Source organism: Varanus komodoensis, unplaced genomic scaffold (genome assembly GCF_004798865.1).
Source record: "Varanus komodoensis strain SLA01 unplaced genomic scaffold, ASM479886v1 scaffold12, whole genome shotgun sequence".
Lineage (NCBI taxonomy): Eukaryota > Metazoa > Chordata > Lepidosauria > Squamata > Varanidae > Varanus > Varanus komodoensis.
This window is the reverse complement of record NW_025335349.1, coordinates 23,544,691-23,559,358: the sequence shown is the minus strand read 5'-3', so window position 1 is coordinate 23,559,358 and position 14,668 is coordinate 23,544,691. Positions and strand designations below refer to the sequence as shown.

Here is a 14,668-nt window from a genome sequence, read left to right as displayed (position 1 = left end):
CACAAGAGGGAGTTTTCAGCAGGCCTGGGAGACCTCTTGAGACCTGCAGAAATACAACAAACCTAGTTGTTCCTTAATAGGCAAAATCAGAAGAGAAGGATTATCCGCCATATGAAAGGGTTTTTCCCAAACTATGCAATGCACTCTTTCAAGAACTATGACTGGATCCCATTATCTTGGCTTTTAGAAAGGATTTTTTTTAATTCAGATTTTTATATCGTGTAGGTTTAATCCTTTACTGTTTGGCTGCATTTAACATTATTGCTTTTATTGTTTTTCTTGTCTAAATTGTTGTACATTGCCCTGACAGCTTTACAGGAAATGAGGTAGTATATAAACATTGAAGATCTTGATAATAATGTGGATAAGAATCATAAGAGGAGGTGAACAAGGAGGAAGAGGTGCTGGTAGGTATTGTTTATATTTGAATCATTCCAGGGGGCTCAGGAGGAACAGCTGGGGAAGGACTACCTTTGCCACTCAGCATCTGCTGCCTGAGGTGATCAAGTCACTCTCCTTCATGGGAGGACCAGCCCTGAGTTTAGACGTGATGCTCATGTGAGCGCACTTGAACTACAATGTAAGACTCTCCCAAGGAGCAGACGGAGATGCAGCTGTGTATGGGAAGGCTTAAGAATTCCAAAAGAAGTTTTTGCCAAGCTGGAAGTCCTATGATTCTTTGGAGAGAGTTGTCATTATACAACTGAAATACAGTTGGTATCTGTTTGAGGTAGAAATCTGATTTAACTAGGGAAATTATAATTTTATAGCCCTGAACACAGACATTCATGGTAAAAGATCTTTCTTTGCAACTTCATTGTCAATTACGTACATTTTCTTACACAGCTATGTTGAAACTTCAGGTTTTCCTGAAGTCTCTTGTCTTGCAAAGTAAATGTTTCTTTTCCTTGTGGGACTGAATGAGACCTTGTAATCTTCCACCACAAGCCTCATATTTATAAACCCTCTATTTTTAACCCAGTGATGGAATTCTGGGTTAATGCTAGTTTAGAGAGTTGTCTAGACATTTGTGAAGAGGTGGGGGTGGGTAAGGGGAAGAACAGGAAACATAATATATTGCAAAATGAGTAGCACCATCAGCCTTCTCTTGTAGCCAAGTATACAGTCACTTGGGGAAAAACAAAGTTGACGTCTCAGTTTTAATTGGGAATTGCAGAAAATGCAAATAGAATACTGAAGAAATGCCATTCAGTCGTTTCACTCAGTAAAGATTGTGAGTCAAAAGCCTGCTCTGAAGTTGTTGTGGTCAAACTATGAGTATGTGCACAGAGATTCCCTCCACCCCTGCTTTCTCACTCGCACTCTTCTGTTTTCTGTTATACCCAGAAGCTGATTCCCTTACTTTGGTCCCAGTGGGAAAGTTCTATTTTTATAATGTTCTATTAACTGAGTCATCCAAACATATTAAAGGGTATTTTCCTATGGCTAAAAGAAGCCTTAGGCAATGCATTTCTAAGGAGTGCAGCCTGGAGACTGCAGGAAAGAAGTTCAAGATGATGGCTATGGATAACATTATTAGGATGCAATCCCATGCAAGTTCAGACAAAAAAGACCGATGACCCCCAGCTATCATGGCTGGCTGGAGAATACTGGGAATTGTAGGATTTTGTCTGTCTCAACAGGCACAGGATTGCTCCCTAAGTAAAGGATTGCAGGATTATTATCGATCATAAGCTGGACATGATTCAGCTGTTAGAAGACTGCAGAAAAAGGCGACTTTAGGCTGCATGAATAGAACTGCACTTTACAGGAGGTAACTATTCCATTTTAGTCACCATTTGTCTAACCACATCAGGGACATTAGGCCCATTCTAGTCTAGGTTTGGATTTCTTGCTTCATCCAAAGGCCTCAGTGCAGGAACTAGGTGGCCCAAAGGATTTGCAAGGCCTCCTCAAGCTCTGTGACAGTGTGATAATTTCTAAAGCTGGAAATTAAGTTTTTCTTTAATTTCTAAGGTTTTTGTAGCATGAACATAATTCGCTCACGGAGACTCATGTATATAATGATTTCTGAACTTAAGAGCATCATCTGTTAGGGACTTCTCTATTGCCAGGACTCTAGTAAAACCAACCACCAGAACTTGGTTGCAGCGCAGAGAAACTGACAATTCCTTGAGTTTTGTTCCACTACAAACTGGATACAAACTGCAAATGGTGACACCAAGTGGTCAGATGCTGTATTAGCTGCAACTAAAGATCACGGGATGGTTATCCTGATGTTTTCTGTCATGTTTTCACCACATTGCATTTTAAAGATTTAATTTCTGTGAACTGCCCAGAAAGCTTTGGCTAGTGAGCAGCACGGAAATGGAATAATCATGCCAAACTGCAAACTTATCCTTTGTTTGTTGTATGGAGTTTAGCTCACTTTCTTACATACTTGCTGTTCTAATATTAAAATCTCGCTACAGCATTCAGACTACCAGAAATACAGGTAGGTTTTCGAAGAGGGAGAGGAACTAGAGATCAAATTGCCAACATACGCTGGATCATGGAGAAAGCTAGCGAGTTCCAGAAAAATATCTACTTCTGCTTCATTGACTACGCTAAAGCCTTTGCGTGGATCACAACAAATTGTGGCAAGTTCTTAAAGAGATGGGAGTACCAGACCACCTTATTTGTCTCTTGAGAAACCTCTATGCGAGTCAAGAAGCAACAGTGAGAACTGGACACGGAACCACTGATTGGTTCAAAATTGAGAAAGGAGATTGGCAAGGCTGTATACTGTCGCCCTGCCTATTTAACTTATATGCAGAGCACACCATGAGAAAGGCGGGGCTAGATGAATCACCAGTTGGAATTAAGATTGCTGGGAGAAATATCAACAACCTCAGATATGCAGATGATACCACTCTCATGGCAGAAAGTGAAGCGGAACTAAAGAGCCTCTTGATGCGGGTGAAGGAGGACAGTGCAAAAGTTGGCTTGAAACTCAACATTAAGAAAACTAAGATCATGGCATCCAGTCCTCTCACTTCCTGGCAAATAGATGGGGAAGAAATGGAGGTAGTGACAGATTTTATTTTCCTGGGTGCCAAGATCACTGCAGATGGGGACTGCAGCCAAGAAATTAAAAGATGCTTGCTCCTGGGGAGGAGAGCTATGGCAAATCTAGACAGCATACTAAAAAGCAGAGACATCACCCTGCCAACAAAAGTGCGTATAGTCAAGGCTATGGTTTTCCCAGTTGCAATGTATGGCTGTGAAAGTTGGACCATAAGGAAGACTGAGCGCCGAAGGATTGAGGCCTTTGAGTTGTGCTGCTGGAAGAGACTCCTGTGAGTCCCTTGGACCACAAGGTGATCAAACCGGTCAGTCCTAGAGGAGATCAACCCTGACTGCTCCTTGGAAGGCCAGATATTGAAGATGAAACTCAAGTACTTTGGCCACATAATGAGAAGGAAGGACTCCCTGGAGAAGAGCCTAATGCTGGGCACAATAGATGGCAAAAGAAGGGGACGGCAAAGAATGAGGTGGCTGGATGGAGTCACTGAAGCAGTTGGTGTGAGCTTGAGTGGACTCTGGGGTGGTGGAGGGCAGGAAGGCCTGGAGGAATGTTGTCCATGGGGTCGCGATGGGTCGGACATGACTTCGCGACTAACAACAACAGCATTCAGATTTCTACAGAGCTATGAAGGTGGCGTTCGACTGCTCACTATTTTTCATCGGGACCTACCTCACACGGTGGTATGAAGATAAAAGGGGAGAGAAGAAACATTGGAGGAAGAGCAGTCATAAAATGTAATAAATGAAATTTAGGAAACCTGATCAGATATTTCTATTTACCCAGAGCTTACAAAAGCTCCTTGGCTGGCAATTTTCAAAGACTTGGCTTCTGAAGTAAAAGAATTCACAGAGCAGACACCAGAGGATCTTTATGATTATCTTTTTAATCCTTGCAAAGTATTTTAAATATATATTTTATTCCATTCAATATATGCTTTTTAGTTCCCTGAAATGCAGTAAAATTATTCCAGCTTTAAAACCATCAATACATAGAATGACAAAGATCATGAAACTGATGTCTCAACTTTAATTACTTTATTATCCTTCAAAGTAAGCTGAAATCAGTACTGGTTGCCAAATCCCTGCACAAATTCTGGGAGTGGAAGCACAGATCCCCATCCCACATCTGGTTTCATACTGATGAAGTCATCCAAGTTCATCTTCACATCTTAAAAAAAAGGAAAGCAAGAGAACAGCATTATAATTCTTGGGTGGTCTGGGAAAAGATTCCTAAATACTCTGGAAATATCTGAGCGATCCAGTTTTCAGCAAACAGCTGTTCGCTATCTTCTGGGGAGTCCTGTCCAGATGTGCTGGCAAACTTTGCTCCATGAAGAGATAGGGAACCTGGTGCTTTCCAGATGTTTTGTATGAGAACTCCCATATGCCCAGTTGGCACGACCAGTAATGGTCATGGTATGTACACAAGAGATTGGCCCAGCCAGACCCAGACCAGCTAAACTCTTACTAAGGACAAGGAAGGATCTGGAGGCAAAGGGATGGACAGCTGCAAAGTTAAAAGAGTAATTAGGTCAGGATGGTTGCAGCCACTCTCCCCACACATGGTAGCAAGTAAATTCTATTGCCCACACTTAACTGAAAACGATAGGCAGGGATGCACTGTCATATCAGCTTTGCAAGTCCCCATGAATAATACAAACCTCAGTCGATACCCTTACATCTGGATGCACTTCACACAGCATAAGCGCATCTGTATCCCAGACGTGCAAGCAATTCCTGATTTAGCAGGAATAACTGGACACGGCTGTTCTTTGCTGAGAAGGGGTAATGGGAACTGGCAAGACAAACCACCTGGATCTGCTTGATTAGATTCCAAATTGGCAGGGAAAGGAGCAGCAAAGCAGCCTTCCCCAACCTGGTGACTGCTAGATATTACAGTACAACTTCCATCAACAGGGTGGGTGTGATGGGAGTTGTTGTGCAACACACCTGGGAAGGCACCAGGTTACTGCAGAGCTTTTTACTACCGTGTCCAAAACATAGCACAGCGAGCAAGAGACCCCCTGCCAGCTGCCTTCAGTTCCTTACAAGGGGAAGAAAAGCAGGGTATAGCTGAAGAGTAGGAAGGGGAAGGGGAGAAGGTAATCAAAACTTTGAACTTGCTACATCAGGCATGGGGAACATGTGGGCCTTCAACCATTTTGGGACTACATCTCCCATCAACCCTGACAACAGGAGTTGCAGCCCAGCACCATCTACAAGGCTTCTCTTTCCTGCCCCACCAGAGTACTGGGACCCTAGTGTGGGTGAGACAGTAGCAACCCTGACTCACCTGCCGTTTCAATGCACGGGTATGCAGGAGGCGGCTTCAGCCAGTCCCCGCTGGCGTTCTTCATGTGGGAGCGGTCAGAAGCAAACGTCTTCAGATACACATCAGCGCGAACCAATCTGACTTTCCTAAATAAGCCAAACACTTAAGTGAGGGGACTTGTATTGTCCGAGGCAGAACCATCAAGAAGCAGGGGGCTGATTCTGCTCCTAGTATTTTCAACTACAGCTGAACCAAATGCTAAATTGTGGGTAAGTATCAGACTCCTCAAATGTCATTTCTTGTGAATGGTTAACAATCCACTCTAAGCAGGCACATCTTATAAGTGACATTGTTGCAGGCCAGCTGAAGTCATGTTCGGCTCTACACAGCTATTCAAAAGCACACCCTGTTGGCTCAGTGAGGTTGGCACTTGGGTGAGTGAGTGCAGGATGGCAGCCAATGCAGAGTAAGCCCAGCTGAACACTACTGGACTTACTTCTGAGTGGACACCCACCAAACTGCACTGTAATTGGGAAGTTCGGACACAAAAACAACACTTGTTGTGGCACCTTAAAGACTAACATGGCATTAATTGAATGCACCTGCACCCTCTTTTTTCATCCCCTTTGGATGTAGGCAAAGAAAAGAGAGTTTCCCATTTCAACCAAATCAGAAAACTGTGATTGACAACTTTGGAAGAAGCCAGGTCATTAAACCATGGTCTGAAGGTGATTTAATATCTTGGCTTCTTCTGAAGCTGGTAAACATAGCTTTCCAATTCTGGAAAAATGGGAAACGCTGATTTGTTACAGAGTTGCTTGTTTAATCAAGGCTGTATGTCCTGGAAAAATGTTTGCTCATATCTTGACTTCTTTAGCCAAAAGATGATGATGACTATAGCATATTTTAACAATTAAGAACCTATATGATTAATCAATTCGTTCTGGAAGAATGGGGAATTGCTTGGGGTGCAATTCAAGGCTGAAGGAATGGGAGGGGCGATCGCTGTGCTCTGTCCTCCCTCTTTGGAGATTTTTGTAAGACAGGCTCTTCAGCTTGTCTGATGAGGGCACTTTGGAAGGAAAGAGAGGAGGCTGACAGTGGTTCCGGGTCTCTTGCATTCCGGCCTCTCTGATCTTCTCCCTTGCCCTCTCCTTGGAGGTAGCTTTTTCCAACCTCAGATGGAAGCTACACCAGCTGTGAGAGGACAAGGGAGGGGTTAGGAATGGATGCCCAATTCCCCCTTCCAGGGTTGGAATGCTGTCTCTGAGCTTGGAAGCATTTTTCCAAACAAGCAAACGGTTCCTGGGATATTCTCCCACAGACCATATGATCGCAGCAACAGCTAAAGCCACAAATAGTTATGTTGATCTGTGATTAAAAAAAAAAAAATCCAAAGACACAGTAATACTATTGCTGGCACCAACCACAGTGTCACCAAGAAATAGCAAAACTTTTGAGTACCCCAAAACTTCACCTCAGGCTAGATGTTAAACAAAACAAGTGGGGAATGAGAGAAAGGTAGCTCATGTTGCAGCTGCCCCAAAAGCTGCAGTCTGAATACTCTTAATACAAAATGTAAGAGAAGCTCTGCACACTTAACCAAATTAGTCTCTGCTAGATGCTTAACAGATTTTAGGTCTCAACAAGGGTTACCGGGGCAAAGAAGTAATAATGGCTACCTCAAGACATCTCTTCATTTTTCAGAAATATAAAATTTAGCTGTTACTTGATTCTGTTTCTGGGTCTAAGTGGCTGTGTTTTGGAGAATACTGAATTTAGCTGTCCAGAAAAACATGCTTTCAAGTAGAGCAAAACAATGTCGTGTTAACCACACACGGGACTCACCTTTTGAGGGTCCCATGCAATTTAATAGTGGGGTGGGCAGTGGGGCATTTTTCTCCAAGTAGTTCTAGAAATCTGTTTCACTGATTGCCTTTGGAGAATTCATAAATTCTGTGCCAGACACAGTACGGGGACTCAGCTAGGCCACTGGTGAAGCTCTGCAGTTACAGGTAAAATTAAGGCTCCAGGATGAGATAACTGCTTCCCGCAAGCCCAAAGTGAGCAGATGTCAGCTCAGTCTATAACGTGTTGGAGGGCTTTCTTGGTGATGGCCCTCCAGCAATGGAATGATCTCCTTACTGAGGTCCCTGTCATTTTGACACCAGTTTAAGAAGGCCCTTTATGCCAAGCCCATCCTGTGGGTGTTGTAGATCTATTATCTATCATTGGTTGTTTTTAGCTGCTTTTGTTTTCAAGTGTTCAGATATTGGAATATTTTATGCATGTTGCATTGTTTTATTGACTGTGGTAACCCAGCCAGAGAGTTTGTGGTACAGTAATGAAATCAATCAATCTATGCAATACAATGCCAATTTTGGCAGACCCAAATCTTGGTCGTTATTTAAGATACGCAAGCACATTTAAGCTATATATCCTCACCTTCGAAATTCCGGATTAATAATGCTGTCTGATTTAAAAGCTTCTTCAATGTAGAGATCGAAGGGGCAGGGGAAAGGGAGCACAGTGTCAAGGTCATAAATGAAGTTCTGAGCGCCACTAGTCACATGGAGCAAAACCACATGATAATCCTGCAAGTAAAAAGATAGCACAATCTTTTTCACAGTACACAACAGTGATGATTAGAGGAGAAAGGCTGGGAAAAGTGTCCAAATTTATGCATAAAACACAGTTCAGAACAGACTGTATAAAGTATCATTTGAAACATGTCTGAAAACACTTTTGTGTCTATGATCATGAGCCTGAAAGTTCCTGCTTCAAAGCTTACCTTGGCCACAAATCCAGTGCTGATAATGTTGCAAAAATATTATTATTGCTATTGCACTACATTTATATCTTGCTTTTTTCCCTCTTGCAAGGAACCCAAGGCAGCTTGCACAGTCTTCCTACACTCCATATTGTCCTCACAACAACCACCAGTGAGCAGAATCTGGAGGAACCGAATCCCAGCCATGTCACACTGGATAAGTGGTATCAAGAGACTATTTTGACTTCAAGCTCCACTGTTAGAATAATAAACTCATTACCCTTACTCTCTGGTATGCAGAGACTTGGGAGGTCACCCTAGTTAAAGATGTGTACATTAATTGCAAATAATCCAGCCAATTCACTGGTTAAATTTTCAACACCAGTTGAAAAAACCAATAGCTCTGAAGCAAATAAAGAAAAACCTTTGGTTATTAAATCCATTTGGTTTTAGATCTTAGAAAAGATCTATCACTATCTAAAAATCTATCACCATCTTAAAAAGGTACCAGCTATGTTCAGACAATCGTATCTTGCTTAAATAAGCTAGGACATGAATGAGACTTTTGGGTGTACACGCAGCCATTCTACACAGGTAAATCAGAAACTCTTTGATTAACGCTAGCTTTCTGTTTCATTCAAACCAATTTACCATGCCTAACAGCCTTGGAACAAGAAAGGGTATTAAACCAACTTCATAGCATGATTTCATACCCTGGTCTGTTCCAAAAGCCATTATCTACGGTTTCCTAGTCCATGACTCCTGGTTTATTTGCTGACTTATGAAAAGGGATGAGCGATGGAGTTGTGTGTGTACCAAAAAAGCTCTTTTTATCTCATCTTATTAGGCCAGGATGTAATGGCCAAAAAGAGATCATTCTTTTCCATGTGAAAGCACTTTTGAGATGGTGCTTGCTATCGAGTCATTAGGAATAATTTCTTTATAATGGATCTGCTGCCTGATTAATCTTTTAAGTTGATAAAAAGTGTTTTAACAGTTTAATCTAGCCTATGACCAGGACTGTGAAGGACATTCTGTAGTAACTCCCTTGTGAATGAAATTGACTCTTCATATTTAAGACACTTTCATTAATGCATATGTCATACGTTGCAAGTTATAGCCTCAGCCTCCAAACTTCCTCCAAACCTACCGTAGAGGAATAATAATACCAACTTATTGTACTGAAAAGTTACATATATTATTTTGCCACATTCACACCAGATTATTACCAGTCATGCTGACAGCATCTGATGGGAGTGGTAGCCCACCAAAACTGGAGGAACACCAAGTTGGAGAAAACTGCTAGACAGGTCCATGCTTTGAACTCATCATGTCGCTTCTATTTCAGCGGAGCTCTTTAGAACAGCATTTCCTAACCTGGTGCCCTCTGTACGTGTTTGCCATCAGCACCTAGCATTCCTGACCACTGTCTGAGCTTGATGGGAGATGAAATTCAAAACAACTGGAGGGTATCAGGTTGGGAAAGGGCTGTGTTTAAAAACCAGTGACATCTACATTAAAGAAAAGTTACAGAAAGAGCAGTGGAATAACATTAAACAGAGGGGAAGATGTGGATTTTCTCACCCAAATCACAGGTTGATCTGCACATCCTGCCTGTTGCTTCCAAAGTGGTACCTGCAGTTGATGAGGAATGAGTGATTATATTTACATTAGATCATTTAATGTTTCAGGCTGCTAAACGGGAGCTTTGTTTCCCACATAAACAGGTGACAAAGCTAAGATTTTTCACGTTATTACAGGCTAAGATTTGAAGAGATCCAAGGAGACGCCTGAAAACTTTCACATATGCAAGGTCCCTTGTGGCCCTTTCAGTCCAGACCAAGCTATTCTTGTTGTATAATTAGCCCCTTATTCCCCATACTTTCCTGCAATGCTGGGGTCCCCAAGGCATACACAATGCTTGTGTACTAATGCTACGGGTGTACTAAGCCTGTGCATAAAACCTTTTCAATAGGATAGCAGATGCCCGGAGCACCTCTGTTGGGAGGCGATTCATTTTCTTTGCTAAGAGTCACCATTTTTACAGTGACCATTTTGCCAAGATGGCAGTCATTTTGGGGTGGTGGGACTTGTGCCCCAACACAGCTGGGGGGCACCAAGTTGGGGAAGCCTGGTCTAGGTTCACACCTGTGATGGTACCACTTTTAAAAGTTTTGTTTACCAGCCTTGCTCCTTCAACAACAGTCTGTTTAACCCATAAAGCTTTTCCTAGCAAAGAGATTAAGGGATAAGTTTTTACAACTAAAGGCTGCAATCTTACACATTACCTGGGAATGAGTCCCGAAGGGACATATATCCAAGCAGACATGAAGACAATTGCACTGTTAATTCCTGCATGCCAGGCTGACGCAGGAACAATTCAAAGAGCCATCACCTTAATCTGCATACAACATACAACAGGGTACATATAGCAAGAGATCCCTAAGCTACAGAAATGCCAAAAGTTATTACTACATACATACCAGGATCCAAGTTTTGATCCTTACACTGCAAAGAGCTGTTGGATTTCAGGCTCACAATTCACAACTCACCATCCTTCTATTGTTGGAAATGAAAACAGCATAAAATTCCTCTAAAGGGTATTGATTCTGGTTTCGTATATATTCACAGAGTTTCCATACATTTTCTTCACTAGAAGGAAACAAAAATACAAACCACTTCAATTTAATCTCACATTCCCAGGATAAAGTCTTTGATAATGCAGAATAAAATCATTGACATCCCTTTGCTGGGCTTTAATAAACATTTTAAGGCATTTTGTGCCTCATCTCTGCTTATATTACTCTGCTGAACAGCTGATCCAATCCTTTTGCAAAAGTTGCACTTGTGTATATGAACCTGTTCTTCCAAGTTTCCTGCCCACCACACATCTCTTTAGTATCAAGTGAAGGACATTAGTTGTGCCTAGAACAGTCTCCCAATGGGGAAAATTATCAAGTTCCCTTTATGGGATTAAAACATGCAGAGGAGGAGAGATAAAGGAAGCAGAGGGATATTTCTGAACATGTCCTAAGCCACCTTCAGGAGGGAACCGATTATAACAATAGACAGGATGAAAGAATACAGAGATTATATTCCCAAATAAGGTTTGACTATCTGCTATGATTATTCAGTGGTGATGGGATGGGATTAGGGTTGCCAGTTTCAGACATCCTTACTTTTGAAACCCTATTCAGGCATGATTAAGTGTAAGTGACTAAATGCAAGGGGAAACAGACTAAATGCAAGGGGAAACGGAACTGTGCCAGGGAGAAACCCGGGTGTCATGACATAATGAAGCTCATCCCTACAGGTACACCTGCAGAAGGGAGGTCTTCACATGTGTAGCTGTACACATGTAGGTTTCCACATGACTCAGAATCCTGCACTATTGGAGTCCTGCACACAAGCATGGCTCCTGAAAAGCTTCATTGTAAGGAGAACATTGGGCAGTATTTTGTTATGCTACAATTTGTCTCTGACATCTGCATTTATTGTTTCATTTTTATACCACTCAATAGCTGGGGCTCTTTGGGTAGTTAACAAAACTGAAAATTAAACAAATGTAAAGAAGATATGCACATTGATTTAAAGGAATAAAAACATAACAACAATTAAAATTGCTATGGTTCAGTGCAGAAACATAGCAGCAGTACAGAATAAGATGGAATATATAAAAACAAGGTTTAAAAGTTAAACGATTAAAATACCAGGAAAATAAAAAGGCCTTCACCTGGTGCTGAATAGAATACAAGGAAGGTGCCAGGGCACCTCTATGGGGAGCTCATTCCAAAACCAGTTGTGCCCCAATGGAAAAGGCCCTCCTCCTGAAAGTCACCTGCCTCACTTCCTTTGGAAGGGCTGTCAGAGAAAGATCCCTAAAGATAATCTTAAGGTCCAGGTAGGTACATAAGGGATGAGGTGACCCTTCAGATAACCTGGCCCCAAGTCTTTTAGGGCTTTGTATGTTAGTACTAGCATTATGAATCAGGACCAGACTTCAACTGGCAGCCAGTGCAGCTAGAAAAACACTGGAGTAATGTGCTACAGCGAGCCAGTCCCCACTAATATTCTTGCTGCCCTGTTTTGGATCAGTTGCAGTTTCAGGACCATTTTCATAGAGCACTTTGCAGTAATCCAAACGAGAGGTTACCACAGCATGGATAATTGTAGCAAGGCTCTTTCTGTCCAGATAGGGTCATAGTTGGTGTATCAGTTTAAGCTGATAAAAGATGCACTGTGCCACAGAGTCCACTTGTGCCTCAAGTGACTTACGGTGACCCTATGAATGGAGGCCTTCCAGAATGTCCTGTCCTTGACAGCCCTGCTTAGCTCTTATACATGCAAAGCTGTGGCTTCCTGCATAGAATCAATCCATCTCATAGTTGGTCTTCCTTTTCTTCTTTTGTCTTTGACTTTTCCTAGTGCAACTGTCTTCCCTAGGGAGTCTTGGCATGGCCCCATTCTTGCTTGCATGATGTCTACCAACATTTAATAATGCCTAAGCAGGGCTTTTAAGTTGCACAAGAAAGAAATGTGTAGCCTTTCCCGGCTTCTGGGATGAATTGACATAAGAAACTATGGCAGACAGACTCTGCCTTCCTGTCCAATTCTTACAACAGACCAGTCCTGTTGACTTCTAATTGCATCCAGTTATGGGACTTCTTTGCTAGTACACATGCTTTGTAGTATAGTCTTAAGGGCTTGCATTCTAGTTCTAATTAAATTCCACTCATTTAACATCTTACATCCAACTGAAGCACGATGTTGCTGTGTAAAAGTCTTCCATGCAACTGCTGCCATGTTTAACAGGAGCATAGAAATGTTCTAATAAAAAAAAATGTTTAAATCCATGAAGCATTTCCCTAACTGCACTGATCATGAAGTGCTGGCATACAAAATATACAGTTGTAAGCAGACTGATACATAAGGTGCACATTTTTAATCACACCTGTTTGTTTTATTTATTATTTATTTATTAAATTTGTTTAAAAGCTGCCTGTTAGCACCGTGCTGTCTGGGTGGCCATTACAGTATAAAATCAACAAATAAAATTAATACAATAATACAATTAAAAATAATAAACAAAATAAAATCACAATAAAATGAAAACCAGTTGCATGGAACACTTGTTTTCAGACAACAGCATCTGATTAAATTGCACCTTACTCCAAAATATTAATGTACAGCAGCCTAGTGTGACCAGTATATGTTAAGTGCTGGGGCTCTTTAATTAGCAGGAAAAATCACCCCATTCCTCACCTTCCCTGTTCCCTCTGAGCTTAGGTGCATTTTTGCCCACTTCCTCCACAAAAGTAGATTGTTATGAGCAACTCCTGTTGTAATGCAAAGTATCCTGGGATGGCGAGCAATTTAAACCCAATTTACAAATGGCATGCTTCTGATAAAGAAAATTGATAGAAGTACTTTGCTGACTTTGAGATAGTTTCTTCCTTTTGCTGGGAAAAGAAATGCTTTGGGTGCTTTCAGATAAGATTTGTAGGGTACTATCACCCAACCTCATTCCCAGAATTTAACAGTGGAGGTGGGGTGCGGGAAATTTCCAATATTTTTCTTGGCATCATAACTATGTGAAATATCATAATGAGCACCTGCCTGTCACGATATATCACCACACCACTGCTTCTGATATAGTGGGGCAAGGCAGGGATCCAGTACTGCCCCTATTTAAATGGCAGCGATTATCCAAGTCTTTCTCAATCCTATAACCGGAGATCCTTTTAACACCCAAGGAGTGAATCAGACCCTTTGGATGCAAAGCGTGTACTTGATCGCTGATAGCGTGCTAATTGTTCACTCAAACCCTCTCCTGGTATGACCCCTGGCAAACGAAAAGACAACATCACATACATACTTACCTGGGACTCGTTCCCACAGAACTAAACGAGACATAGTTATGAGAAAATATACAAAGAACATCGCTGTACACTGGTACACAGGAGCATCAGATTTATAAGAAAGAGCTTCTCGGGGTTTGCTTTTAAGGTCTGCGAAACTTGCGATGTTCTGGAACAGGCCACACCTTTCATGTCCACTGTACGGCTACGATGATGAACGGCTGGCCAGGATGACTAGGGGCACCGTATTGCCTCTGTCCCCCTAAACGCGGCGACGGTTTCTTACCAGTAGCAGCTGGTGTAGACGCAAGCGGGCCGGGCGGGCGCGGCTGGTTGATAGGCACCCAGCGCTGCTGCAAGCCCAGGTGCCGGCTGGTCCATTGGGGCCCTTTCTCCGCTAGGAATGGGGACGGGCTAGTGGCCTCATTTCCCCAGGAGCCGCAGCAGCAAAAAGGCTTAGAGGGATTCACAAAGCAGTGGCGTGCACCCTGTGCACCACCCCATGGCGGGGTGAGTTACATGGAACTCCTTCCCCTGGAAACTCGGTTGCATTGCAGTTCCGCGAGGGGCAGAAAAGGGAGCGTGTGCTTCAGCCTCCAGGGAGGGGGGAGGTTTCTGGGAAAGCTCGGCCCTTTGACCCAGAAGCTTTGCACTACAGCTTGTACAATCCTCATCCAGCAGTGCAAGGATGTTTTATTGGAGACACAGGGCAAGAACATCCAAACTCTTCACCATAAATGA

At 42.4% G+C, this 14,668-nt stretch overlaps 1 protein-coding gene across 1 annotated transcript; it reads right to left on the bottom strand.

The window, feature by feature from the left end:
* Positions 1-3,893: 3,893 nt before the first annotated feature.
* Positions 3,894-14,440, bottom strand: NTAQ1 (N-terminal glutamine amidase 1). Its single transcript, XM_044422168.1, has 6 exons — positions 14,214-14,440; positions 10,622-10,721; positions 9,654-9,704; positions 7,745-7,893; positions 5,321-5,445; positions 3,894-4,195 (listed from the first exon to the last, which is right to left on the bottom strand). Exons 1-6 carry the CDS (start codon positions 14,306-14,308, stop codon positions 4,089-4,091), a joined length of 627 nt encoding a protein of 208 aa, XP_044278103.1. The 5' UTR covers positions 14,309-14,440; the 3' UTR covers positions 3,894-4,088.
* Positions 14,441-14,668: the final 228 nt, after the last annotated feature.

What these genes read in the sequence shown, in the direction of transcription:
- NTAQ1 (XM_044422168.1), bottom strand. Translation starts at nt 14,308, where the DNA reads ATGGACCAGCCGGCACCTGGGCTTGCAGCAGCGCTGGGTGCCTATCAA. An exon ending in GTCTACACCAGCTGCTACTG is followed by an intron (nt 10,722 to 14,213) that starts GTAAGAAACCGT and finishes GTTTCCTTCTAG; the next exon opens with TGAAGAAAATGTATGGAAAC. An exon ending in CAGATCAACCTGTGATTTGG is followed by an intron (nt 7,894 to 9,653) that starts GTGAGAAAATCC and finishes TTTTACTTGCAG; the next exon opens with GATTATCATGTGGTTTTGCT.